This window comes from Ambystoma mexicanum, chromosome 1q, assembly GCF_040938575.1.
Source record: "Ambystoma mexicanum isolate Mex_15411 chromosome 1q, UKY_AmexF1_1, whole genome shotgun sequence".
NCBI lineage: Eukaryota > Metazoa > Chordata > Amphibia > Caudata > Ambystomatidae > Ambystoma > Ambystoma mexicanum.
In genome coordinates, this window is record NC_090922.1 from 1,265,251,992 (window position 1) to 1,265,276,715 (window position 24,724).

Consider the following 24,724-nt stretch of genomic DNA (forward strand, 5'->3'; position numbering starts at 1 on the left):
CCCATTCCCTCAGCAATGTAGTCAACCCATACAGGTTCCTGGATGCCAATAATGTCACGAGTCGCTGATGAATAGCTCTCAATAGTCCTCCAAAAATGTCGAGAGTCATTAACTAATGCAAAATCGAACCAGAAATTGCCAGCATAGACACTCAGTATGGTATCTTTGGTTTCTCAGCCATTTGCGATAAGTATTTTTAACTAGATTGACTCACGAAGCGTATTCGACTGAGTCCAGAATCTGACCAGATAATTTCCGAAAGAGTAATCTGTATTTCCCTCCTCCTAGTAACAATTTGTCAAACAGATATTTATGGGGAAACTTAGTAGTCAACCTAGCACGGCTGTTTCTTTTGACAAAAGCCGTGGAAATAATTGCAGCGATTGAAGCCCCAAAGTCCATAATGGCATCAACCGACGAAGTGGGGATAATTTACAGTGCCCGTTATGCTACGTTCAATATAAGAAACCAGTGCTGCATACGAACTGTAACCTCTGGCAACTGACGATCTCTCCATGAAATATCATTTTTATTCCATCTTCGTTATTGAATTTCCACTCCACCCATTCAGTTCCATATTGCTGATCATATGCTCGTTCACCAATTAGATTTTGTATTTCCAACTCACTGATTCCTAACCCCCCCTGCTCCCCTCTCTATTTTGACAATTTATATACCTGCCAGTTTTCTCCTACATCATGTGGGCCATTCTGTAGTCAGGGGAGGAGATGCAGTGGTATTTTTAGAGAAGCACTGAATTATACAGTGTTCAAAACCGAGTCTGCTCCTTGTTTTAACTTTCCCTCCTAAAGCTTGCAGTTTCACCTACATTGTCTTATGAGTTTTCTTTGATATACTATCTGCCAAGTTATTGAGCACATTTATAGATGACATAGCCGATTTATTTTCTTATTTTTTTCTATTTATGTGGAAAGTAGCTTGCATACCTTTTTTAAATGAAATTCTGGGTGATTTTAACTGGTTCAATTTTGCTATGATTAAAAATGTTTTCCCGCTACTGGTAGTGCTGAGTTGGTTCATTTTGTGTTGCTACCCACTGTGATGAGGTTGGAGGATATGAAGGGAGGACAAAAGCAGGTGGAGCAGGAGTGAAAACTGACTAGGAGGCAGCGGAGGAGGAGGACGAGGAGGACGAGGAGGAGGAGGAGGAGGACACTATACCCCCTTTATGAGAAATACTAGAAAGACCATTTGGCCTAGTAGTAGTGAATAGGGTACCAGTGAGCAAGCCATTTAACCTGAGACTCTGACAGTAATACCCAGCTAGGGCATACCTACCGGGCATACTTACCCTAGTTGCCCCCGCAGGAAGGCCAAGCCCAGGAGACCCCTTGGGCTGGAAGAGGAACTAGACACTTGTCAATCGTTTGGGCTCCAATGACCAACTGGTGCCATTTACCGTCTCAACAGGTGACAGTCCAAGACAAAGAGACCAAACTATGGGCAAGATCTCAGAAGAACAGACCCCACCATGACCGAAGAATTTTCAGAAACCCTAAAACACATGTGAGTGACATTTTTGGACTTTGGAACCTTGCTTTAAAGAAGAGGACCTGTACTTTTGGACTTGGGCCAATGATCTTTCCGTAGCAGGCAATACAGTTGTTGATCCATCTTCACCTTTTTGTATTTTAGAGAAGCTCCCCACTTTTGGCATATTAAAAACCTGAGGTCCCCTAGGAATTATGTGTGCTCCTTTATTGGTTATGGTGATTCATTGCAAATAGACTGGACTGGCCACTGATCTCTTTCACTCTTAATCTTAATTTCACTCAATCTCAAGGACTGCAGAAATTAAAAACAATTGCATTTTGCAATTTTCCTTCCCTACCTGTTTGTTCTCTGGAATGGCAAAACCATCATAAAGCGAGAATACATCTAGCTATTGTTGTAATATGATTTCCAAAGCCGTAAAATCTGTCTTTAAGAGCTTTTAGGATAGTTAAACATTTGTTGGCCCGACCAAGACCCTAAAAGTGGTCTATTTCAATGAGATCTGTGCACAAATGAATTCCTTTGTAATTGAAGTCGTACGGGGCATTTCAGCTAAGCCACACATGCCTCAGCCCTGGGCGTTTACCTCTAGTTCAGGTACACTGGGCAATGCATTGTGATTATGCAAATTCTCCCGAATTCATGCTTTTTGCTCCAGATGATGCACCGCCTTGATTGTTATGGAAAAATGGATCTTTTTGTGCAGATGTTTCTGTCAAAAACAAAACTTCCTCCATGTCCTCTGTCAAGATCGTGTCATCCATTTTTGGAATACTGTAGTTGTAGCTAGTCTGAAATATGTAATGTGTGGGCAAGTGCAGGAAGGTACCAGGAGTGGTATTTGGCTTCACTGATGGACGGATAATGCAGTGGTTGGCTCTGTGATGAATCTGGAGTTTTTGTCCTTCTTCCTTCGCGGGAGCCACCCCCTTTGAGCCTAGGGAGGTGAGTCCACCAAGCAAAACCCTCCTTAGACATTTGGGCAACAGGACCTCACTGGGCGTGCCATTCAATTGTACCATTTTGGTTGTTTGGCTCAAGACAATGCTGTTCTCTCTGTGGGATAGACAGTTGCACATAAATAACACGCCCCTTTGTGTCATGGAGCAAGAATAAAGGCACGGTCAGCCTTGAATGAAGATGGAGAAGCAAAATGCAGAGGCTAGCCTACAACATATCGAGGTGACATTGAAGGGCGGAACTGCGGCTGCACAGCGGAGCTGGCTGTGGTGTGGAGTGAGAACAGAGAAAGAAAGAGATGAAGAAGCACTGAGGCGTGCTGAGTCAGCGATGCCAAGGAGTAGCAGACCTGGACTTATCTGGAGGCGTGACCCGGTGGAGGACATGGTGGGCCCAGGAAACTACACTGAACCAGAGCGCGAGGAAGAAGCGAAACAACCGCTCAGAACGAAGGAGTTGAAGAGCAGAGATACACAGAGCCAAGCGGGACAGCAAACTCACTTGTTTCCAGAAAGGAACACCACAAAGCCATGGAGAACGCCACTGTTACCGAGCAGATACAACTTCAATCGAGCAAACCCTGCAACGGAGAAGGTACCCGGGTTGTTCATAGTGGAGTGGGGTGGAGAGACCAGAACGTGAAAGTGGGAGAAGGAAGGTTTAGCCCAAACTCCTACCAGGGGTATAACAGCCTGGTGAGAGAGAGAGAGAGAGAGAGAGAGAGAGAGAGAGAGAGAGAGAGAGAGAGAGAGAGAGAGAAGGAAGCAAGTAACAAAAAGGGTTACAGGAGCCCAAGAAAAGTGACTGTTGTAATCAGCCAAACGGCTTACAGAAGAACCAAGAGAGGCATATTTGAAGAGGGGTCACCGATAGCCCTAGGAGATGAGTGAGACATTTGCATAAAGAAGCATTTAGGGTCCCAACAAGACAAATGGAGAGCAAATACAAGGGGAACACAGTCACAATCGAGATGTGAACATAGTGGGGAGGAACCCACGCAATTGGTGGGGAGAGATTGGGGGGGGCTATCCCACCACCTATGAGAATTTGGACATTTGTATTTTTTATTGGAACTTGAGACTTTATTTTGGAAACTTGAGATCTTTTTGGAACACGAATGGTTAAATCCAGAGAATCGTTTTATAGCAATAAGCATTGGATCCGAAACCAGGATGGATTTTTTGAAACCCGGAGTGAGATGGGGATGAACAACCTCAGAGGCAGGACACTCTTGACTAGTTTTTTATTTTCAGTTTTTTCCTCCAGTGGTAGGGACCGTTTAGAGGTTAGGTATGGACCAAGGCGCATTTTTGTGATTTTGACTTTTGACGACGCAACTTTTAGTATAGTTTGTTAGGAAGGGAACACCAATAGGGCTAGCAAGGCGTTTTCTTTTAAGTTGAATAAAACCCTTTAATACCATGTCCTCGGTACAAGTCCTTCTGGCTTGCTACAGCTCCTACCTTGCCTCCCGAGATATCTTTTTACCTGCAACTGATCCTAAGAAGACAACAGGATTTCATTTTGTAGATACCCATCACCAGAAAGCACGAACTAGAAGGGGGCAGAGATAAAGAAGAATGTATCTGTTAGAGGGGTTAGCCAGGAAGACCACACCACCACCACCCAATGCTTGAAAGCGCACCCAAAAATAAAAGGAAAAGTGGTCTGACCTCTGTGAAAACCAGGGTGTGAAAGAGCAAGAAGAGTCATATTGACACTCGGTGAGCTTTATGAAATCCAGCTGCAGCAGAGGCAGCAACATGAAAGTAAACTGGTAGCAAGTTTACTTTCATGTAGTAAGCAAGTGCCTTTCTGTGGATGGTGGAATGACTCTGCAGATCAGAGGAATGCTTTACCAACCTCTCTTGGGATTGAAGAGGAAAAGGTTTAGGTCACACAGTTCAAGCTGCTATGCAGTTTTTTCCATGTTATTGCATCTATGATGAAATCCTTGCGGGTGAGTTATTGTGCCATGAAAATGAAGCACAGCCAATCGAGTGCCAGTGGGAATGTTGAGGGTAATTGTATACGAATTGGGAATGGGGCACACTTTCAGATAGTGGAACAAGCTGAGCCTTGGTACCCAAGCCCGGAGGATGGTGTCAACACTTCATCCTTGTTGGAGGTGGGTGAATCCCTCTTGTAATGAGAGCTAAGTGAGTGGAAACATAGTTGCATGCAAATGGTGCAAGCGCAGCATCTAATTTCTGTGGGAGAACATTATTCCATGTGTTTTTGGGGTGTACACCAAAACCTAGAATAATTGCATGGTGTCTCCTATGGGAAACGTATTCCAGGGATTGTCTGGTGTTTGCTGGATTTATTTTGATGGTACTTCCTGTGGGGAACTAGCAGTGTGAATTGCATGGTGAGTCTGCAAATAATGAGTGCCTTAGTTAACTACACGGTGTTCCTGTGGGGACAATCATTCCGTACCAAGTGTCCAATTAGTGACTTGCATCATGTTTCTTTGACAAAGGTCAATCTATGTATTGTATTGTATTGTATGCCAATTTGGTGAGTTGCTTTGCGTTTCTGTGTGGAAAATGATTCCAAGCCATGAGTGAATTGTATGGTGTTTCTGTAGAGCGGAACGTATTTGCATGGCAAGACTACATTGTGTGGTGTTTCCATACAGAAATTAATTTCATGCGATGGTTGTATTTGGCAATCTTCTAAACTTCATACAAAATGGAAGGAAGCGCAAAAGGGAAGAGCATTGTTAGTGTAGCGGTCCAACCCCCATAATTTCCATACCTCTGCTGAAAGGAATGGTTTTAGCGTTTAATATTTATTTTATCTTTGATTTTTTGCACTGAAGCCTCCGGTATCTAGGCGCTAGTTACATTTGGGAACGAGACAAAATAAGTACAATGGGGAAGGGAAAATAGGGCGTCAGGTATCAGACCGTACGATCACACATGGAGGCAGAAAAGAGTTGGTGTGCCCATTTGGGAGAGAGTGCAGGAGCAGGGTTCCTTAGAGCCAGGTGTCTTAGGTGAACTTTTTCTAAAGGTTCAGTTGGACGGTTCTTTTCTTAGTGCAATGGGGAGATTGTTCCAGAGCTCTGAGGCAATCGCTGGAAAGCTCGAGCCTCCTGCGGTTTTTCGATTGATGCTGGGTACTCTGCGGTAGTGGCAGTTTGTGGATCTCAGTTGGCGTGGGGGTTATGACAAGTGTGACCATTTGAATAGGCACATTTACTTAAGGTCTGAAGGAAACATGGTAGCTGGCAGGAGTCCACAGCACACATTGGCAAGATATTACGTTTTGATTTGAGGTAGAGGCAGTTATCTGCTTTGCTGAGGGGGGGACGTTCGAATAATAGTCGCTTCCAAACCATTATGTTCAGTATTGTCGTTGAGATGGCCATTTGCAACAGTTCAAGAAATTCTGCAAAACACAGAAATGCTGAGTTGTCTTGCAGGTTTCACGGATCATCTGGCTTTGCATTGTTTTTGGAGTGATAATGACATGCCTGAGTTACTTCACCTATCCTTATCGATGAAGGTATTAACAGAGTACAAAAGAGCTAGTCCCTATGTCATCAGCCTTCTCATTGAAGGACCTTCCTTAAGTTGTGAGGGCGTCAAATTGCTAGCAGTCTTGTGCAGGACAGTCACATTTCTGGAAAATCGTTCCTTTCGTCCACTTTGTCAATCGGAGAATCCCAAACCTGGTCCTTTGTATTAGTTTCATATAGCCTCTGCTATGAACACAGACAGGCTCTGGGTCAGAATGAAGCTTTGATTTTATCCAGTGTCCCTTCATCCACGCTCTAAGGATTAGTTCTCATCGTTGAATTAGATGTTCGCCTGAGTTTAGATAAACTTAGACGTCCCACATTTGAGGGGGTGGGGACTGTGTCCCAAGCATCATAAGGATGAAACAGACCGTACCTAGTAAGTGGGTTATTGATAAGAGAATTGCATGTGCGAAGGAGTCTGGTGAAACATTTCGGAGATACCTTGATCAGGATGGTACTGTAGCCTGTCTCTCTGTCAGTAAGTGATGACATTCGTGTTTGTTTGCCATTCCAAAGAGAATCAGAGAATGGTCAGTTGGTGGCACAGAACTGGAAATGTGTAAATGTAGGTTCTTATAAAACATAAATCAACACTTTAACTGACTTAATGGGCCTCATTCCGAGTACAGCGCTAACCAATGGCGTTATTAACGCCTTGGTTGACGCCGTACCCGGACCGGCAGCGCCTTGGTGGATGGCGGAATTACCGCCCCATTCCAAGGTTGGCGGGGCGGTAATTCCCCAATCCCCATTTACCCTTCCCCATTCCCATTTTTGCCCCATAGGGCATAATGGGAGTGGGGAAGGCGTTAATTACGCCACCGTAAATTACGGTGGCGTAATTCACATCAAGGTCCCAAAGCGCCATGGATTTTAACACCTGCTAAAAGCAGGTGTTAAAACCTCCATGGCGCAAAGGGAACTCGGAGTATGGCGGTAAGGGATTACCGCCACCGCTCTCGTTAGCGGTGGCCGCTATCCCTTACCGCCATACTCGGAATGAGGCCCAATGAGTCAATTGTAACAATAGCTTTGAGAAATCGTTCTAGTTCAGAACCACATTCAATCCGTCCATATATACAAAAATACAGTATAATAATCTAATACTGAACATTCTATAACGGCAAGGCTATTAATCAGAAGCGATCCCAATTCCAGAATCCTCAACATAATAGAAATCTGGAATAAGACTAGAGGCAGACGTTTCCCCTACCTTTGAACCCAGGCTTTGGAGCATTCTCCCTTCTACACTATCTGCCTCATTTAGAGTTTGGTAGTAAATAGTCTGTACATCCACTGATTTACTACCAAACATGTTAACCGTTACCCCCACTCAGTTTGTTTGTTTGTTTATTATTTATATTGTGCTCCCAACCCAGGGTAGACTGGGCACATTACAAGGATATGCATGTTCTTAGTTACACAAAGGAAATGTACAGTAGGGGGTGAGGGAAAATATTACAGAGGATACATAGGTATACAGTAATCACTATTCATGCATTAGGCATCATACACACTTGGCAATATAATATTACAAGGCTATAGGGCATACAGTTGTCAGTGTTCGCACATTTGGCAGAATACACACTGGGCAATATACATACAGTAGGATATAGTTAATTTGATCATGACACGACAGAGGGTTGACCAGGTCTAGTAGGGTGCATCAACGGCAATGAGCCAACATTTCATGTCTTTCTTGAGTTTATAAAAAGACTGGGCATCTCTTAGTGTGGAAGGTAGGAGTTCCACAATTGAGTGGTCATAACTGGGAAGCTACGCCACCAGCTTTTTAAAGTGTGTACCTTGGCACTTTAAGCTATCCAGAGTTGGAGGATCTAGTGGATCGGGAGTGGTTATATTTTGTAATTTTTCCGGGAGGTATGTATGGGCTGCATTGTGGAGACATTTATGCATCAGGGACGCTGTTTTAAGTTGTGTTCTTTCTTTAACTAAGAGCCAATTGATGTCTCATCTTGTTGAAGAGATGTGTTGTCTCTGAGGTATCCTCAAAGCCGTTATCAGTGCATTGTTCTGCAGAATCTGGAGCTTCTTAAGGGTGTATTTGCTGGTTCCTAAATGGAGAGCATTGCAGTAATCCATGGTGGATAAAGCTAAGGCAGTGGCTAAGGTAGTGCAGCGTTTGGTAGAAAGAAAGGGTTTGCAGGCATGTATAGGCTGTCCTGTGGCATTGGAATTACCATGGAATAGGGCAGCTTAAGTCCCCAATTTTGGAATCCATGCGACTCCATTGGAATTTTTGGCACTTTTACCGCAAGTGGTATTTCCATGTGAAAAATCCACCTAATTTTTGCCTTAAAGTGGAGAATTTACCTGGATCTTCAAAATAAAATGTCAAGATCTATTGACCGTTCAGCCTTCAGGTCTCCGTCACGGGCCCGGGTTTTGTCTTCATATTTAGATTTTGATTGGGGGATGCCAGGCTCAAAATATTGATTCCAACATTCATTTGGGGTCTGCGGCTCTGGTCTCGTTGCATTGACCATGTTAAATTTTGTGGAGGTACTCTAATGCCACTGAGACATGCCCTAACCCAATGTACAGCGAGGTGTGCCCGAGATGTGTTGAATATGCCTTTATTTTTCAAAACAAATGGGCAAGTTTGTCTTGTAGATCTTCCGACAAAAGGGGTATGGCTTTGTAAATATTTGGTAGGGTGACACAGAGCCTGAGAGTCTGTAGACTTCATTGGAGGCAAGTAGGCCCAAAGGACATCAGTTGCTACTAATGTTACCTGTATTTACTGTATGTATAGTGACTAGGTTAGTCAAGTTGGCACTGCATCTAAAGACACTGTGCTTTCATCAACCATCCCTCCGCATTGTAGAGCACTGCTGCCATGGTTACTGTGTCCAGGGCCTGGTTAAAAGCAATGCTTTACAAGCTGTATATCTAGGTCACTGCATCCCGCGTACATTGCCGAGAGGCGAGGCAGGCTCTTAAGACACAATCAGTGGTAACCGCCCGTGGTCAGTGGGTTTTAGTTCCAGAATAAGTGAGCCTGCGGCATGCTTAGTACCCTCAAGGTTATTATCTCAGACCATGCACAGCAAGCACTACAGATGAGGCCACTGTGGCCTGGTCACAGTACCAACAGGACTAACGCATAAGCCGTAGCCAACGGGAACCGATTACAGGGTCACTGAATGAGAAACATGGGCAATGTAGCATCTCAAATAAATATAAATACATGCCCTGGTTGCAGTCATTGATCACAGGGCATAACCACTGGGCATACTCCTCTTATCCTTTTCATTATGCCCATGTTCCAGATGCAGTTTTATTTACTATGTTCTACAGGCACTGCACCTGTGGTCACAGTATATCATTACAAAACCAAAATCATAATAACAAAACTGTTAATAAAATTCCTTAAAAATGGCAAGAAATAACTTCAGTTAGCGGGATGCTACGGTCACGATGGAAAACCTAAAAAGAACACTGAGGTTACCTACACAACCATAACTAAGCTCTCATGAAATGCACAACTCATGTTCTCAAACACGCATCACAGATTACATTCCCTCTGACATTTGTATTGGTTATTTTCGGATTAAGCACATACACCTTACCCAGATGTAGCAGGGCAGTGAACAAAGTCGGAGCACAGTTATGAACGTATTACACTTAAAAATATAAAATTAGCACAAACTGGCAGAAAGAAATCATTATGTGAAAGCTGGATAGGGCATCTTAGGGGGAATTACTTCTCGATAATGTTCTTTCTATGCATTCTTCTGCCACAGATTCCTCAACTTCGTGAAAAAAGAGCCCTGCTCACGTGATCTCTTGAACAATTATAAGGATGTTAGGTAACCTTTTATCATGCTTATATTCACAACCAGCCTGGCTTCGAATAACAAAAGTTCCTTCACCACGAAGTGTGGCACAACAAGGAATCAGCCCCCTCTGTTCATGAATCAAATTTTCTCCATCGGCATGCATATATGGACCTGTTAGACTGTTCACACACAGACGGCAGGATCTCTAATACCTCATCCTTCTGATCCCAACCTTCATACTTCAACCTCTGAAGAGCTACGCATGTAGGTTGAAAGATTCTGGGTTTGGGTTAAGCACCTGTCCTTCCGACAGGGATAAGAGATCCGGTCTCTGAGGAAACCAGTGAGGTGGTCATACAGCCAACTCCAGAATGTCCGACTACCACATCCTCCTCGCCCAATCCTATGCGATTAGGATCAGACAAGCCCTGCAACTCCTCAACTTCCGGAGAACTCACGGGATGACTAGGATCAGAGAACACGTAGTGTAGTTCGAAGACCCACTCCACCAAGAAACCGTCACTCAGTGCTCCTCAGGAAATTTCCTCGAGCAGAACTGCTTGAACCCTGTGTAGTCCTTTGTTGCAAACGGTCCTCTGAGGGGGTTCCCCTATAGCATCAAGATCTATGAAATGACCTCTGGGTAGTTCTCCCACTCATAGGAGAGATGGTGTTCTGCCTGCGCAGACATGTTCTCCATATATGCCAGATTAAGACAGATATTGTGATTCTGTTCTCAAGAAACCTGAACCAACGCTGCATGGCCTCTCTGCAATGGGGTAGCGACCGCACACACCCCTGCTTGTTGAAGTAGAGCATGGTTACTGTGTTGTTCGCCAAGATCAGGACACTCTTCCCCCGAAGAGTAGGTGTAAAAGTCGTCATGGCTATCGAAACCACTTGCAGCTAGAACTGTTTGATGTGCCACTGACACTCCACCTGGGACCAAAGCCTGCTCACCTGTAGATCCCCACAATTGGAGCCCCAACCTTTCAGGGAAGCGTCTGTGACCATTTGAACCTCTGGCCAACGTGGCCAGAATGCCTCCCCTGCCATCATGTTGTCCCGGTTGGCCCACCACAAGAGGCCATTGGCCACAGTCCTTGATATCAGGAGGACATCCATCATGAACCCGTGTACCCAACACAGGGCCCTTTAGGACGAGCTAGCAATACTTTGAGATAGATGGAGATGCAGAATATACTCCAACATCAATAATCAGACCGACTCAGGAAGTTGGCAAATTAGTCTGTTTTATTTGCAATTGTCTAAAACAGGGAGTACAACGAACATACGCTCAATTTTCTCACTCGGCGAGTTTCATAAAAAACGCAGCGTATATAGTAAAAACTTCTCGTCATTGACGTCAATCTACGTGGCAAACTACAAAAACCTACTTGGGAAAGTGATAGGCTTACAGGGAACATCTAGGTATAAGTTCCATACTGACGGGGATAGTGATTGGGTCTCTAACATCAGGTGGGCAACTAAGCCCTCCTCTAATACAAGTCACATATGAACGTCCTCAAATATACGACGTCCTATTGGTTATACAAACTATAGGGCTCTTTGGTACGTGGCCCTCTATAATTGGTTGGCACCCTCGTACCCTTCTGTAATATTCCACACCTGCTAGCAGCACGCAGGCTGGTACCCCAGGTGCTCTTGACCATAGCTTACCACCTAGTTAGCCTACCATCTATCATCACTCTTGCCATCTGCCAGTCAATTAGCCTTTGAACATGGCCTTGTATATGTTGTTCATGCTGAGAATAAAAGGGAGTATAGGTATAGTTTGTCTCTGGGTTTTGATGTAGCTCGACCCAGTGTCTCTTTTCATCGGACCATGTGACTGGAGACCATGTTTCAGAGCTTTTTGCTGTGTTAAAATACTATTAAATGCTGAATCTCTGACGTCTTCAGTGTTCTTCCACCCCACCTCAGACAGGGTTTGATATTTTCACACATTTTGTAGCTACTGGCTCAAGGTGGCATCGACTTCTTGGTGCTGGACCAGCCAAGCCTTTCTTGAATAAACCTCTGCTGTTTAGCTGTTTTCCACTTCGCGACACTGAAAAAGCCTTTCTGTTTCAAGGGGTCCAGACTCTGCTAAAGTGCGTTGTGGCACATCCATATTCCATACATTCCTATGCATATACGTTGGCACATCGCCGCAATCTATTCACTACATAGCCAGCCTGAAGAATACTTTGTCTGCTTGCGTTACTGCATCTGTACAATTGTAAAATGATTTTGCATTTTCTTCATCGTTTCTGTAGCATGCGCATCTTCATCTCGAGCCCGAAATGTTGGTCATCTTTAGCACCTCCTCTTTGATCCTATAGCTTGTCTGTTCTTCCGTCTCTTGCCTCTTTTCTGGGTGCATAGGCTCAGCTTTACATGACGTCACCAGTCTCCTTTCTTGCTCATTTTCACACTTCCTCTGGGATTTCATTCAAATGGCCATCATATTTTCGTGAGTGCATATGTGGTTTCCTCAATGGGTACCTTCCATGATTTGTTTTCGGTACAGGCATTCTCACTGGTACTGCATGTGTGTCACATTCTGGTTCCCAGCATATAGGCAACAAGGGAACAGAGCTTTGGGTGGGGATACTTGGCTCCTTCTCTACAGTCATGTTGCCGGAACATTGCAATCACTGACTCCTGAGGATCTACTTAAGGGAGCATACGTGGAGCATGGACTTTGCCACCAAGAAAATGCAAGAAGCCATGAGGCAGAGGAGGTGGATAAAGGCTGGTGCTGGTAGTCTGCCAGAGTTCCAGAACTGCATGACCATTTGTCCGATGCTGGGGACCCTCACCTCGGAGGGGAATAACCTTCCCATCCGAGTGTCCAGGACTGCACGATGAACTGGAGCCTCTGTGCTGGTGTTGTCTGACTTCTGCACATTTATTGAGAAGCCCTGGCTGTGCCGCACTAAGCAAGATTCCTTGAGGTGGTTTTAAAACTGCTCTGGGGCGGATCTCAGATAAGCCAGTCATCTAAGTATGGGACTACAAAGACTCTGGATCTTCTGAGATGTGCCGGCACTACTGCCATAATCATGAACACCCTGGGTACGAAGCCCATGTCAAAAGGGAGCACTTTGAATTGGTAATGAGCGTCCCCGATGACAAATCACAGAAAATACTTGGCCTCCCTATGGATCGGCACGTGAAAGTAGGTGTCCTGAAGGTCTAGAAACAGCAAGCAATCCTGGGGTTGTGGAACCTGGAGAATCTCTTGTAGTATTGCCAACCAGAACTTGTTCAAGGCCATGAGGTCTATGATGGGATGGATTCCCCTCCTCCCCACCCTTTCTTGGGCACCAAGAAGTAGCAAGATTACCAACCTGTACCTCTCTCCTGAGAAGCACCTACCCCACTGCGCCCTTCAGCAGAAGGGATTTCAATTCTTCCTGGCGCTCAGGCTCTGGCTTTTGAGGAAGAGGGGCTGGTTTGTCTGGGAGCAATAGCCTTGTTCGATCACTTTCTTCCAACCAGAGAAATGCAGGAGGAGAACTTCGATTGCACTGCCGAAATTGAAGCTGCAGAACTTTTTGCTGCTCTGCTACACCTGCTGGGGCACAAGATCCTTTTCTGCCCAGCTTGGTTTGGGGCAACTGCACCCTTCTCGCAAAGGGGATGTGGATTTAAAAACCTTTGCCTCATGAACTAAAGGAACATTTTTGTTTGGTGTTGTGAGAAAGCCAAGGGTGTTCTCACTAGACATTCCCAGCAGTGGACCAGACCCAGCACTGGTACAGGGAGGCTGCACGACTAACACCAGTAGAGGATCCCTAAGTGTTGGCAGTCTGCGAGCCAGTATAAAAGGCGGGACACCGAGAGGAGCCACAGAGCAGAGAGCGCAGAACCCCAGATCCTTTTCAGTGCAGAACTGACTGGTGGAGGGACGAGTGTGGAGCAGAGCAGGAGCTCCCGGCAAGATCTGCTAGGCAGAAGAGGTGGAGGTGGGGGGTGACGGCTTCCAACCTCTTTCTCCCCCACCCCCCTACATTGAACTCTGTGTGTCCTCCCGCCACAGATGCCTGGAGGCTTCCCGGCTCCCTCCCGGGTGAAAGATGGAGTTTGGGAGGAGCAAGGCAGACACCGGAGGCCCCGGCCTAAGGCAAAGCTTGATAAGAAGGAAGGTCAAGACAACCAGTGAGTTCTCGTGTAAAATGGGAGAGAGCCCGCTGTGTGACATTTCAAACAATTAACGTAACAAGTGACTGTTGCATTGTGGAGCCTTTAGTTCTAGGAATCAGCAACAGAGAAAGAGCGAGAATCTAGTGTATAAAGTATTGTGAAGTAACAGAGTGGTCTGGCGGAGATAAAGTAGCCTTATTGAAAGTTTCTGACAAATATGAAGGGAGACTCCCAGAAAAGGGAGCTGTGATGTAAAGTGGCTAAAGTGAACTGTTGAAACCAAGACAGACGCGAGCCAGACTCAGGGAAGCCTGAGCAAAATTAAACTGCTGATGAATGTTTGAACTTGAGAAGGAAAGATACAATACCATTGACAGAGTGGTCTCTGTAAGATATCCCAAGAGAAATGAAAGTAGAAGATTGATGAAAGCAATCTTGTGAAATGAATCAAAGTGCTCCTGTGACGGTTTAAGCAAAACCCATTGCACATTCGTCTTCGGTTTTGGTAAAAAGGGGATCCGGCCCCGAACGAGGGAGACCAAATACAAACATTGAGGATCTGAGCCTGAATGGGGGAGATCGGTCCTCCGAGTCCGAAATGAGGGGGAACCAGTTGTGAACTTGTTAATGTGAAAACCCTGACAAAGAAAAGGAACCTTTTTGTGTTTTGTTTGTAGCATGAGGCCCTTTGCAATAAGAGACTGTCATTGGGAGAGAGACTTTGGCGGAAGGCCCCGATGCCTATGATTTGAACTGTTACCTCGTGGCCAAGAAGCCAGAGTGTGTACGAAGCTTGCACGTGCCGCCTTGCCCCATGCTGAAACCGTGGGGGAAGGGAAGTCAACTGCTCAACTATCCTGACCTATCATTTCTTGAACATTTTTCTTTTGCGTACGTTGTTGTCCCCTCCCATTCTGTATTTAGAAGTAAGGATTGCCCATAGCTTTATTAGTATAGGCCCTTTTATTTTGACAGACTCCACTAGGACTGCGTTATTATTTGATGGTTGTAGCTTGCTCCCGTCCTTAGATTAAGGTTTTGATAGGCGTCCAACCAACCCATTTGAAGTTCAATAAACACCCTTGAAACTTGCATCTTTGTGTTCTTTCCTTACTTGTGATACCATGCGTTCCTCACAGTGGGTTGTTGGATCACCATCCCCAGCGACTTTGCTGCAATCTTGGACTCCTTAAATCTCTACAGACACTCTTTTGGCCCTTGGTTCAAAGGGATACTCTCCATAGAAGGCTATGTCGATGAGCTTCAACTGCACATTCGGTGAGAAGCCCAAGCCTCGTAGGTATGAAGATCTCTGTAGGATCGTCGAGGGCCCCATCAACCTCCCGCTGCAATTTTCTGTATTAAGGTTGGCCTGTAGGGTTTGACATGCCATCCCATTTCCGTCATTTGCAATCTCCAGAAAGCCGTCTCTAATTTTGCCTTCTGGTAGATGGGCGCTTGCCTCTGAAATTAAGTTTCAGAGAACGTGGGAATAATCTGCCATTGTCGAGCACAGATGTGGCCATATCATCACGATGGGATCCACTATTGCCACGTTAAATGTCAGGGCCCTCTCTGATTGCGGCTTTTGTCCGAAATTTCCATGAGCTCATACTGTTGTAAATATTTCGACTGAGTGCTGATACAGAGGGTGGCGTCCACCCTCTCGACAGCCTATGATATTCAGCATTTGGGTGTGCGTATGGTGAAGCTTGCTGCATTTCAACGTCTGGAGACATAGCCAGCCCACTCGCATCATGCAGACCTGCCGCCAGCTCCATGCGCTCCGCTTGGTCGGACGTAAAGTCCAGTATACTATCAAGCCCTGTCAGTCAAAGGTCCCATCCCAAAGGGGATGGGGGTGTCCCCTTTGTCATCAAATATAGATAGCATGTAATTGAAGTCGACCCTAGACTCAGGAACGTAGCCTGGTCTTGTGTTTTGGGTCAAGACCAAAATGTAAATCCTGGCTTCTTTGCTTGGCGCCTCTGTTTCTGTTTGGAAGAGATCAAGCTTGAGGGTTTATGACCCTTTTTCTGCACTGTTGTGTCGCAGACTCCGGGCACGGTTGCTGATGGCCCCGCCGACAATGTTGAGGCCAAAGCTGTACCAGCCATGTCCTTCTCAAATAGCTGCAACATTTGCTGCTTAAACTCCTCCAATTCCTCTCTATGGAACCCCCTTGGAGGGGTAAGACGTACCCCTTTCCTCTGAAAAGTTGCGCCTGTGCCTGTGCTGGTTTTTCTTTTTGTGGGTGGATGATGAGAAGAACGATGGGTCTCACTACCCTTATGTCGCCTGCATTCCCTGTCATCTTTTCTTCTCTGGGGGGTTGAGGGAGGATGACCTCGGTATCATCTCCCGAGGATTTAGTATCTAACTTGGTCAGTGACTTAGAAGGGCGCCTTCCTAGCTCAAGTTTGGCCGAACGTTCCCAGGTTCGATTGACGGGAGCCACATTGCTCTGTGGCATGTTCCTCTCCTAGACCTCACACACAAATGTTGTGCCGGTCCATGATGGACATGTTAGAGCTGCATTCCCAGCACCACTTAAAGCCTGCACTTGGGTTCCGACATACTGCTGGTAAAATAGTTTTGTTATAACGAGCAGTGTTCCGAACAGTGTGCTAAACGTGTGGAAAAAAAGGAACTAAGCTGGGGGCGGCGAATGCATGCTATAAATATGATCCTTTTAAAAAGATAGGCGAAAGATGACTGCAAAAATTAAGCATTTACCAATGGAAGCCATCAAGCTAAAACAGCTTCAGAAATACTTTTACCTATAAAGGCAGGAATGATGTAATCGGAGCAGAAAGTGGGTTTCATAGTAATCATCATGCCAACTAACTTCTTCCACAAAGGGCTTACAGGACAGAAGTATAATGGTGTGATTTTGACTGTGTCTTTGGATTACTGGCAAATAATTTTGTGCTCACTTATCTCAAGAGGAAGAAATGATGTGATGGGAGAGTAGTTGGCACATTCCTATCGGTTTAAGAGGTCACTGAGGAAATTAAAGTCATTAGTGATCTTAGGATGAATACATTTTGATTATCACCTGAAATACATTTTTATATAACTCTTGCAAGGGGATAAGCTAGTAATTGGCCTAATGAGAATTATTTTATGCCACCATACTTCACATCGCCTAATGGCACATTTTGATGCATGTGTGCGCCAAGGAACCACATTTGTGGATGATCTACTAGAGGAATATATAGGAGCCAATTAATCAGGAAGCATGTAGTCAACTGAAAGAAAATAAGCAATAAACATTATAACTTAAATCAAGATCCAAACCAAGAGCTGCAGAATACAGCTTCTTTAATGCAGCATTGGTTCAAATACTCTTAAATGATGTAAGAGAATAGTATGAATTCACTTTATTTTTATGAGTTGGATGAACCTCTCATGAAAATTGGGTATGTTAAAATAGGCCCAGATGTACCAATAAAAGAAAAATACTCAATAACGGAGTAACTCGTGCCCGAGAAAACCCAGCTTTATTCCAATGCACACGGGCGCTGGGAGAACGTACAAAAAATCAATCTCCAAATGGCGTTGGAAACAACAAGAACTTGTCATGGTTGACGTCATAGTTAGTACAATCACAGCAAACTTATATTCTCGTCTTTGATTGGTTGGTAGAGTATAAAACATAATTATCTATAAGTGAACCCTTTTATAATTGGTTCATCTACAACTAGTGACCCCTCCTAGGCCAACCATTTACAGATAATACATTTTAATCTAGCACACTATTGGTTGGCATTCTACTACATTTTTCGATAAGGACAGATTTAGATTGGTCAGTCGTTTGCTCATCTGACCTTCAGCCCCTTTTATGAAATGCCAAATTATGTGGTGAAGAAGGGAGAGATGGGTGAACCACTATGATCCAGTTTAAAGAAGCTACTCCCCTTTGTTCCCAGCCATGAGGTCTTCTCTGCCAGTCTATTTTTGGCCTTGCCTGTCTGTGTCTGGATATGTGCTAAGGAAGTGGCAAGTGCACGATCTAATTGGGCCTGAAATGAATGGCCATTGTTGAGGATCATGTGGTAGAGGACAATTATTCTGAGCTAAATTTTTTAGATTTTCTGCTATCTTAACATGTGTGTGCTTTCCTTTGGCAGCTACTCGGGTGCTGTGTATTCATTTGTTATGGGATCACTTAGCACAGTAACTACTAGCACCTGGTATTTAAGGATATGTTTATTTCTCACTGCTACCTCGCCTGAGCATCGTGAGGCCTGGAAACTTGTTTTAAGCAGTTTTATGTCGGGCTGGAGTATTTCAGAATTGCAGAGTTTGGTCTGAGTAATGGTGGTACTGTGGTTCATGCTCCACCATGTTAGCGTTCTTTGTGTCTGCATGCATGTGTTCTTCATGTCTACATGAGAGTGTCACCATTTAATTATTTCCTGCATGTGTATGCAGCAAAATGCAATCGACCCGTCACCCTACTTAAGTCGCACAATCTATTCCACTCTCAATGGTAACTACATGGCTCTTGGTTTTTTACCGACTGGCTCTCCGCTTATACGTGTATTCGTATTCGGGAGCGTGTGCGGCTGTGGCCAGACCTGGTGCAACTCTCCTCTCCATTATCGCAGCAATTACAATGACCTGACCAGTGTTCTACAAAAGGCAATTTTCCAGACTTAGAAAAAAATGTAATCCAACAGTTTACCAAGAAATTGATAAATTGAAGGTACATGTTGAATATGTTCTTTTCGGTGCAAATGTTCAGAAAGAGCAATAGCCCCTGAATAGTTGAATTTGGACCAATATAAGTCAGCATTGCCTAAATAAACATTGTAAGAATAAAGGATTTGCTCATTTGAGGTGAGAGCCATAAGTAGCTTACATTAAATAGGTAGCAGGGGAATAATGTAAATAATTTGAAAGTATTTAATAATCTGGGAGGAAACACATCTTGAAATGGGCACTTGTTAAGAAGCAATATTGCTGCTAGAACATAGCTTTTCATGATTAAAGCTAGCGCACATCCGGGCCATTACATATTATGTATATGGAATCGATTACCTCTGGGTGGCACAAGAAAATCTACATTCTAAGTAGATCCGGTTTTTAATCAAGACTCTAATAAAGCACTTGATGTCTAGGACCCTACACAAACTATAAATTGGGATACAGTTGGCACCTGCTGAGTGAATATTCATCAGCATAGCTTGGACTGTTTTTACAGTAAGGGGATTTACTAGTGATGTTATGAAAAGCAGATTTTAAAATCCCATATTCACATTTGTCTTGAGTAACGAATACTCCGTGCCTCATGGGAAGGAGTAGCATGCAGGGCGGATTGGGAAATGCCCTGTGAAGGGTGTTCTACCAACAGTTCATTGCCTTTTGGGTATTGTGAATGCCGCTATTGTGTGGAGTGTGTAGTAATGATAGCTCATGGCCACCTGTGGTTCTTTAAGTAAGAGTATTGGTGCTCGCCGCCCACCCCCACTGCCTTCACAGCAGGAAAAGTGTGTGGTTTGCCGGAACGTGTATGTTGAGCTCTGGTTTGTGATAAGCAAGCAATCCACACCCCATCAGTAAAATGTGCTCGCTGTTGTTAAGACAAACATTCATAAAATGCCTCTACTGAGTATATCTAATGATTGAGACAAAGGTACAAGTTTGGCCAAGTACACACAGCTTGTTATGATGTACTGGGCAGGTTCACACAATTCTAACTTATTTGCTGATATTTCTTTTTATGTATTTTTGCTTTGTATTTTTTACATATACTGGGGAGCTTGACACTGCGCAGTAACGATGTCCATATTTTCTTTTTAATTGACCTGCAGTAGTCAGAATCTTTCCTATTTTGAATGTTTGCCTTCATAAAGCCAAGCATTCGATACGATTGTTGTACGTTAGATAGAAATGTGCACATTAAGTTTGGCACAGGGGAATAACAGAAATTGGAAGAATATGACAGAGTTAAATGTCAATCCTACTATGTAAACAACACAGTTGTAAATATGCCAAATCATTACTAGTAATCTAAATCTGGGTTTTCCCCTTCTCTCTGGTAGATTCAACATCTGCAAAGCTGCTGCGCACACCTGTGCTCCTCAACGAAGTCAGACAAGACCTAGATTTAGATGATGCCCATAATCGGAAGCAAGCTGGCGTATCCCACCGCCTGCCAGAAGCAAGCAGCAGCTCTACTTTCCATGACTGCACAAACTTGGATTCCGATGCACAAGACAAGCCTTTGAACTTCAGCAAGAAAATGGATCCCAAATGTGTATGGGAAAACTCTTCCTTCAGTACTTTAGGAGAGGATGTACTGAAAATGAAGGACATCCTTTTCTCACATCATCAGGTCCTAGCAGGGAACACCCCTGTGCTTCCTTATGGAAGCCGAGAAGCGCCAAGTAAAGAATCCGGTGAAGCTGTAACACATCTTCTTGGATTAGACTGTTATTCTGCCAGCTCGTCGGAGGATGATGATGATACCTGATTGGGCCGATATAGTTGAACACATTCCATTGAAAACCTGTGTAATGCAAAGGATTCAGGGCACTTGCAGTTTGCCCCACAAATACTTTGGGACGTCCTGCTGATTCTTTTACGATATGAAGAAAGTTAGGAACATTAATGTGTTCTTCTTGCAGAGATTATTACACAGCACATCCTGTAGAGAATAGGAGTCAACTAACTTTGTTTGCAATGCTGTTCGGGACATGGCACGTAGTGTAGGGTTTTTTGTTACATTTATTTTTATTTTACATACCTTGGGTTCTTCACCTTAGATGCTTCAGACAAAAATAGAGAATATACCTTGCGTATAAACAAAAGCGGGGGGAAATGGAATGGAAATTCAGATTTGTATTTTTACTTGTTTTCTAAATGGTTTCGTAGTTCAGTGATAAAATTAACTGTGTGGGAGTAGGCTCGTGCACAAGCAGAGGAAGGAAAAAGCGATAATGATGCGTTCTAGGGCAGTCCACATTTGAGAGTTGCTGTACAACATTCACGATTCTGTTGCTTGTTGTCTGGCACTTACGGGCTGAATAGGGAAATATAATGTCAATATTTAGAGCAGCACTGGGTCCAACCATTTTATTTTTCTTCAAATCTTTTCACTAAAGAAAACGGACAAATCACAAGCCAGACCACAGTATATGCTCATAATTATGCAGCAGCATTATGTCCCATTGCATCATTTTAACCTCTGGCGTTTTAATTCCATATCCAGTCATATTGCATCCCTTTTATGAACCCTCAAGTCATCCTCCAAAACTGGGATCAAACCTAGGAATGGGGAGTCAGACGGGAACAGAATGAACCCGCATAAGAACTCTGGTGACCGAAAACACATTTTAAGACTGCAAATCTTCCCTCTCCCCGCAGCACTGAGCAGCATGCTCCCTTCTGGGGCGAGTTGCTCAGCCTTAAAACAAAGTGCTTTTCACTCCACCTTACAACTGCAGATCAAAGCTGACTGGTTCTATCGTTCACAGTATCAACATAATGCTTCTTTGTCATCACTGCAGCCACCAAATGTATACAACTATTGCAAGTATACATGCACTTGCAAACACCCATCACTGGGATCATTAAAAGCTACCACCGCTCGTTGCAGTGTGTACAACCCTCTTACGATCTCTGTGTGTACCTAACAACTTCACATGTTATGTATGACCTGTGTGAGTCTGACTGGGACCCTGTCACGCTGCATCCAGAAATTCTCTACGTCACTCCCTTCTGTTTCAGTGTGTTTAGCCATCTCTTCTCGTCACAAGGCACCAGCAAAAGCCAGCAGATGAACTCTGCAAATCCAGCTCTTCTTCTGTATGGCAGTCTCCAGATACCTGCTCATCTCATCCGTTCACACTGAGGATGACGTTTTGCTCTCTTGGAACTGCTGCAGGGACTTTACCCAGGATGTCTTCCTCCACAATCTCCCGGATAAATATGTCACATTGCCGCACCACAGGACAGCTCTTAATTATTGTGGCATGTGTTCTACTTAGAAAGGGCTCCTGTTATGTCCTCGATTTCAGAAAGGTGGAATTCCCTCAGCGAAATTAATTCTGCATCTCTTCATTGCTACTGCTGTAATGAGAGCCCTTGTTTATCATGTACCCCCTGTAAAACCCAAATTGCACAATTCACCACTGTCAATCCAGGCTGCTGTCGCAGCTACAGATTTCCAGATTGCCACCAGGTGTACAGTATATGATAATGCTCACCGCTCATGATATGCGCTGGCAATTTTCATCTTGCCTTCAGCAAGTATAGGGTACAGATACCATTTTCCACCCGATAACCTGAGATCCAAGCACTCACTCATGTCTCCCAGTCAGTCTCTCGGTTACTCCTAGTCCCCCCACATCATTCTTGTCTCAGATGAATTTTACACATACTTAGAACAATTGCAAAGGCCCGAAAATAGTAGCCTGCTGCGGAGCTCTGTGAAAAGACACCCTTCTTGAGGCCCAATTGGCTCTTGCATCCCACCCCCACAGGACTAATTTTAGGTTTGGTGTCTTGTCTACTAAGCTTTGTACTTTTTTATAGCACCATTGCAATTTCTGCACCAGATGATTATAGTGTTGTTGAATTACTCTCACACTGTGAGATGAGCGTTCAGAGTTTGCAGCTTCTGTCCAATCCCAATCCAACTTTTCTATTTCAACAGACTGGGATCTTGTTCTGGAATCTGCCTGGGATCCAAAGCCTACTTTGGGAATTGTTATTTATGAGGGTTTGCCTAGCTCTTCTATGTGCCCATATGTATGTTTTCCTCCTTCGCCAACAGCACAGAAACTTTCCTTTGTCCATGGTTATCCATAACCTTGAACTCGTCCTTGGGGTGGAAGGTTGTGGTCATTGATCATAATGATTGGATTCTTACTGTGGCTCTTACCAAGATGTTTTCTTGCTGTTTGGAGGTTGTGGCGAATAAGGCGTCACAATTTGGTCTGAAGGATGAATTGAGTTAACTGGCAACATCATTTTCCATAGGTTTTGACAATCCGGGAGAAGATGTGGTTACTGTGCACTTCTGCTCCCTTTTTGTTTTGTGTATATGCTTCTGTTTTTTTTTTCCCCACAGCTCGTCTTGTAGACTCTTGATTTCCTTCTGTAGCTCATCTCCACAGCATCCAGCTTCACTTGAGTTATGCTGAGTGCAGTCTTTGAGGCCTCCTTATTCTCTGAGGTAGCACATTAAAATGTGATTTTTTTTCCCCTCACTTTCTAGGTTGTGGGTCTAGCAGAGATGGGGGTTATGCCTGCTGAGGATTGAATCATGTTTGAGCTTCCATGATATTTGACAATGATTGGTTTACTGATATTGCCACCATCTGATAGTATTTTGTGTTGATTGTCCTCTCCAAGATTCCGCTGTTTGGTTTGGTTTCTGTGATTCTCTTTCAGATCGTGGAGGACCTAAGTCTAGGAATTACAACATAACTCTTCCACTGCTTTCTTGACCAGCGGAGGTTGCATTCTTGTCATGCTCATTCCATTGATGGAAGTGATTGCAATCCCTTTCAACACACACAAAGGAATTTAACACATAATCCACGAAAGGGCTAAACCGGTGCCAACTTGTGAGGCATTTGAAATTTCCAAAGTGTATTCAAATAAAAATGGTGCCCCTACAGGCATAAACAATACATCCAGATTTAGAAGAATCCCTTTGGTTGGTGTGGGCTTCCTCGCCACGCTCTGTCACTCTCGTGTATTTGTGGCAAAAATGTACACCTCTCCAATTAAAAACTTCACCAGACGCCACTGGCATATTTCCTATTACACATTTCCAAAGGCTATATCAAGGTTCCAGAGCCCAAGTCCTGCTTCCTGACGGTACCGTGTAATGGCAGCATGTGGTGAATCCCTGCCTCCCGCAAGTGGCATGGTGCAAGTAATCTGGGGATCCTACACGCATGCCTCTCGGACCAGCAGAGTCACTTGTCCTTTGATTTCTTTCTGTCTTTCCATTATGCTTTTCTTTTTAAAAAAATGTATTGGCATTTGGCTTATTACAAACATTTACCAGTTAATGTACCAGTATAAAATGTATCGTGTTTAAAATCAAGTAGTGAAATAAACAAAAAGGATAAAGATGAAAAAAAGAGAAAACAGTCACTTATCAGTTAATATGGAATATGAGATTGACAATTGTTCTTTAAACGCTCTTAGAAAATAATGAATCAATGAACATAGTATAAATGATATTGTAAAATGATCTCCTCAGCACATGAAAGTCCACCAGTCTGATTTGCTCCAGGATGGTGGTCCGCTTATTAGGGTGCCAAGGAATTTCGTTCTTACAGATGTCAGTTCTTGGCATCTCTGTGGGACATGTTTTAAAGTTTCTACTGATGTTTTGCACAACCTATAATTGTCAGAACCATCAGGGCTTATGTTGAGAATTTAAATGCTCAGAATCAAGTTTAAACGAATTCGTAGCAGTATGTTATGTTGCCGGGCACTGGGGAATTTTACCAGGTACTTTGGAATTACATTCACAGCTCTAGATTCTTGGATGGTGTTTTCATAGAGTTTGCGACCAGTCCCAGCGCCAATATATTTACTTCGTCTAAAATCGCTTGGCATTGTGAGTACCAATATTTTGTAACCCAATCCAGTTTTCCTTGCTCATCAGGTTCCAGAATTTTAAATTGGAATGGGAGGGGGGGTGGCAATTAGGCATGATGAGTTTGCAATATAATGACAATGCTTTCCATATCACTATGGTATAGATTGAAATCCGCCCCCAATTGGTGTCGTA

At 44.0% G+C, this 24,724-nt stretch overlaps 1 protein-coding gene across 1 annotated transcript in view; it reads left to right on the forward strand.

The window, feature by feature from the left end:
- The window catches only part of LOC138545618 (uncharacterized), a 122,090-nt gene extending 98,018 nt beyond the window's left edge, over positions 1-24,072 (forward strand). The window contains exon 5 of the mRNA XM_069642078.1: positions 20,010-24,072. Coding sequence (XP_069498179.1) covers positions 20,010-20,440 — 431 coding nt within the window. The 3' untranslated portion in view covers positions 20,441-24,072. The remainder of the gene's footprint in view (positions 1-20,009) is intronic.
- Positions 24,073-24,724: the final 652 nt, after the last annotated feature.